The sequence below is a fragment of the Dermacentor variabilis genome, chromosome 7 (assembly GCF_050947875.1).
Source record: "Dermacentor variabilis isolate Ectoservices chromosome 7, ASM5094787v1, whole genome shotgun sequence".
Taxonomy (NCBI): Eukaryota; Metazoa; Arthropoda; class Arachnida; order Ixodida; family Ixodidae; genus Dermacentor; species Dermacentor variabilis.
Genome location: NC_134574.1, coordinates 122,754,117 through 122,758,199, shown reverse-complemented (window position 1 = coordinate 122,758,199; position 4,083 = coordinate 122,754,117). Strand labels below are relative to the sequence as shown.

At 45.2% G+C, this 4,083-nt stretch overlaps 1 protein-coding gene across 1 annotated transcript; it reads left to right on the top strand.

Moving 5' to 3' along the window:
* Positions 1–501: 501 nt before the first annotated feature.
* Positions 502–2,224, top strand: LOC142588295 (uncharacterized). The gene is made up of 2 exons (XM_075699877.1): positions 502–1,314; positions 2,116–2,224. Exons 1-2 carry the CDS (start codon positions 746–748, stop codon positions 2,222–2,224), a joined length of 678 nt encoding a protein of 225 aa, XP_075555992.1. The 5' UTR covers positions 502–745.
* Positions 2,225–4,083: the final 1,859 nt, after the last annotated feature.

Here is a 4,083-nt window from a genome sequence, read left to right as displayed (position 1 = left end):
GTCGATAATACTGTGAGTGACAACTGTCAGCTGTATCGAGGCTGTGAGGAGGCATAAAATATCATATAAGGTTCAGAATATATACAAGTATTAAAATAATGTCAAAGACGAACGCTGTGATAGTTGACATATAAATAGGTTGTAAAATGAAGAAAAAAAAACATCAGTAAATGCGTCGATTCCACTAGCACTATCACCTCACAAACGGCGTTCAGCACAACGGTCTGAAGGTGCATGCTCTACAAAACAATAAACAAAAACATAGAGGGAGGGCTACGAATCTCTTGGGCTAAAAACATGCAGGGCAACCTCGTTTAAGAAGCTTTGGTTTCTGTGATAGCGCAGCACGTCATGCCGCATGTGTACTGGGTGGGCTAACTGCCATGATCCATGTGACGTCACATAGCGATATATATATGTACGCCGGCACTGAATAAACTGATTCCATTCCCGGTTTGGCTGCGTGATGACGTTATAACAACTGGCGACGAGGGTCTTGCATACCCACGTGAGCGACGGCCTTGGTCCTGCACGGGTGGACAGGCACGAACGGAAGCAAGCGAGCGGAGTTTTCGTCCAGCTTCAAGGCGCTGCACGTGCTCCCGGAGTACGGCACCGCCCACCCAACACCCCTGCGGAGGAAGTACTCGGCCACAAGGAACGACAACGGGGCTTGGAGCTGGCAGCACGTCCAAGCAAGGAAACGCCAAATTGATGAGTAACGGATATATGTACTGCTGTCGAAATGCCGCCACTGGGAAAGATGTCCGAGTTCGACCCGAAAACGCAAAACTTCGAGTCGTACTTAGAGCGTTTTGAACATTTCTTAACGGCTAATGATATCGCCGACGCAAAGCGCCTTCCCATCTTTTTGACAGTCATAGGACCAGAGGCTTACGAAGTACTGAGAAGTCTTGTTGAGCCGGCAGCCCCGGGAGAAAAGTCGTACGCAGAAGTTAAACGCCTCCTTAAGGAGCACTACAGCCCCAGGAGTTCCGTAATAGCAGAACGATGCAAGTTCAACCGGCGCGTACAACAGGAGGGCGAAAGTGTGGAGGGGTTCATCGTGGAACTTAAACATTTAGTCAGGAAGTGTGACTACGGTGACTTTTTGCAAGACGCCCTCCGAGATAGGCTGGTTGCTGGCATACGGAACGAAGAGACCCAGCGTGCCCTGTTTGCTGAACGAGAGCTGAGATTTGATGGCGCTTGCAAAATCGCCATGGATAGAGAACTAGCGGCGCGAGACACTGAACAACTGCGGTCAAGAGAACGAGAGGCACCCGTGCTAGTCGTGAAAAGCCGACCACACCAGTATCAGAGACCAGCTAATCCTAAGCATGTCGAAGCCTGCAAGAACGAAAAATGCGCAAGATGCGGCAGGGGACACTCGTCGGAAGAATGTTGGTACCGGCCAAGAAGGGACCGGCCCCAACATATTGAAACCTGTTGGTTGGGTGCATATGTTTTGCAGAATAATGAGTACATGTCGTTGATTACAAGATTTTTGGGTTTTCGCATCAACTGTAAGGTTTTGACGACACTTAATGACTGTGTATATAGTGTCATTTCGTAGCTTTGTTTTCTTTATGTGTTTAGCGGCTGACAGTATTGCTGAGGCCCTTGTCGTGAAGATACTGCTTTCAGGGTGTTTAACATAAGATTCCGAAGAACGATGGGCCGACAGCTCTGCAAGATACGCCGACTTGCGACTTTGAAGCCCCCGGTTAAAACTCTGGTGAGCTGTACTTTCACTGAAGCTCCACAGAGTGCATCTGTATGTGCACACCTGGAGCATGTTTGTTACTTCAATAAGCGATGTGTCATATTCAAAAGTTACCAGTGCCATGGTGGCAACAGCTTCACTGAAGCTGTCAGTCAGCGTTCTAGGATTGAGACACTTCTTTCCTCACCGAGTTTCCTGAGTAGTTTATAAAAAGGCTCCTTTCAGTGAGGCACGATTACGGAGTAGTGCAGCAGATGTCATATTGTTAGCTGATGTTTAGCAAGGGTTTTGAGGGTTAGACTGTACCTTGAGGAAATATTTCAAGCTGCTGTATTTTTTCTGTAGTTTAAGGGACCAGATATTCAATTGAACGTATAAACTCTCTATAGGACTTCTTCGGGGGGCACCTATGGCAAGACGGATACCCAGATGATGGATGTCTTCCAGAATCTTCAGTGTGTTCGTCGAACCAGAGTGAAAGTACGCTTGGACAGGTAGCTTTCTGTAGTGTTAAGCATAATTTCTTGAATGCCCATGTGTGCCAGGTCTCGTATCATACCACACCACCTTGTCGTTTCATACGCTTTTGCCATATCGAGGAATATAGACAAGTACTGTTTGTGTAAAAATGTATCACGGATGTATGCTTCGATGCGCAAGAGATGGTCGTTAATAGATCGGACTTCCCTAAAGCCACAGTGAAATGAGTCAAGCACTTTGTTGGTCTCGACGAAATGTATGAGACCACGAGTGATCATTTTCTCTAAAAGCTTGCACAGGCACTTCGTAATTGCTCTAGAACGCTAACTGGTCACCAATAAAAGATACTTAACGTGTCCTTCAAGACTGCGATAAGAAGCTTTGTACCATTGTTCTGTCGAGCATATCTTCGGGTCGAAATAAGAAAGCCCATAAGCCGCCGGCTTTGGAACGCACTGTCTCTATTTTCTACAAATAGGTGGACGTGTCGACAGACATCACGCTTAGGAGGAAACGAATAACATTGGGGATATTAGATTCGCAGGATAAAAGGGGACTGAACTTGAAAACTCCTTTATAAATTTAACAATGTACTTCAAAAATGCCAAGGGGAATCCGCGCATGTTTAATGTACAGAGGAGAGCAAAACGGGCAAGCATTGGACTGCGGGTTAAACTCCTTAGTAAACTTGCTAACGGCGCTCGGATGATCTATAAAGCCAGAACCTTCAGGCTGATATGCTTATGTTTAGTTTGCTATTTTAATAGTAAGCTAAAATTATGAGCGGTTCAGTTGGAGAGTTCGATTCATTGAAGTGCGCTGGTTAAACCCTATTTTTTGTTCATGGTTACATTGCGCTCAGTTTTATACAGACGATATTAAGTGAAGGAGGGCACGTGGACGGACGTAGCGTCCACGACCCGTCCTTCACTTAATGTCGTCTGTGTAAACCTGAGCGCTATATAACCATGAACGTTCCGCAACTGGTCCCCTTTATTGCTTTACCAAATCCTGTTTTTTTGTGTATAAAACATGCTCTTAACTGTGTATATTAACAGTAGTATGAAGTTATTGAGCATTCAAATATTTATTGATTGCCTGGTGCTGTAAATATACCTGAATGCTTTCTCTGGTTGACGGCAAAGCGTAGACAGCTCGACCTCGAAGGAGGGCCCGTATGACGCATAATTGAGAGCCACAGTAGGTCAGAACTCCGCCAGGGCTGAGGAGGTAGTCCCAGTACGCCATCAACTGGTCACAGAGCACAAAGCGACAAACACGCCTTCGCAGTTAGAAAAGAAAACCCTGGAAGTGAGCCTTTTTTATTGACTGAGGCTCTAGGGAACAAATAATCCGCTGCCCCAGAAATGAGATATGTGATACCGTTGTCTGTGAACCTTCACAGATGGTGTTTAATGAGAATCTTGATGGCTTATACGCCAACATAAAGAGTTCACAGTATGTCGCCGCAGGCCAGCGACTCTCTTATGATTTTATTAGTTTTATTGCTAGCTTGAGCAAGTTTCTTGTCTATATAAAGCCTTATATGTTGATTCAGTCACAGGCGACTTTATTTATTTGCTTGACATTTGAGAACAATTGGCTTCATTTTAGTGAATTGAAGTTACGAAAGTCGCTTCGTAAATAGGTTCCTAGGATTCGGCTTATTATTCAAGAGCTATAAGTGGCCCAAATTCCTGTTTGTATGGTGCACAGAATATGTACCCTTATGATGCAATGGTTGTCTTTCTATTGGTTGTGTTCACCTCGTGATGTGTTTCGCAGCAGGACGGTCTTAATATGCTTTACATTTACTAGGTGCATGTTTTGCCGTTTCCCTCAATATTTTTCGTTGGCGAACGTTCGGTAGCTTATAA

What these genes read in the sequence shown, in the direction of transcription:
- LOC142588295 (XM_075699877.1), top strand. Translation starts at nt 746, where the DNA reads ATGCCGCCACTGGGAAAGATGTCCGAGTTCGACCCGAAAACGCAAAAC. An exon ending in GTGAAAAGCCGACCACACCA is followed by an intron (nt 1,315 to 2,115) that starts GTATCAGAGACC and finishes AACTCTCTATAG; the next exon opens with GACTTCTTCGGGGGGCACCT.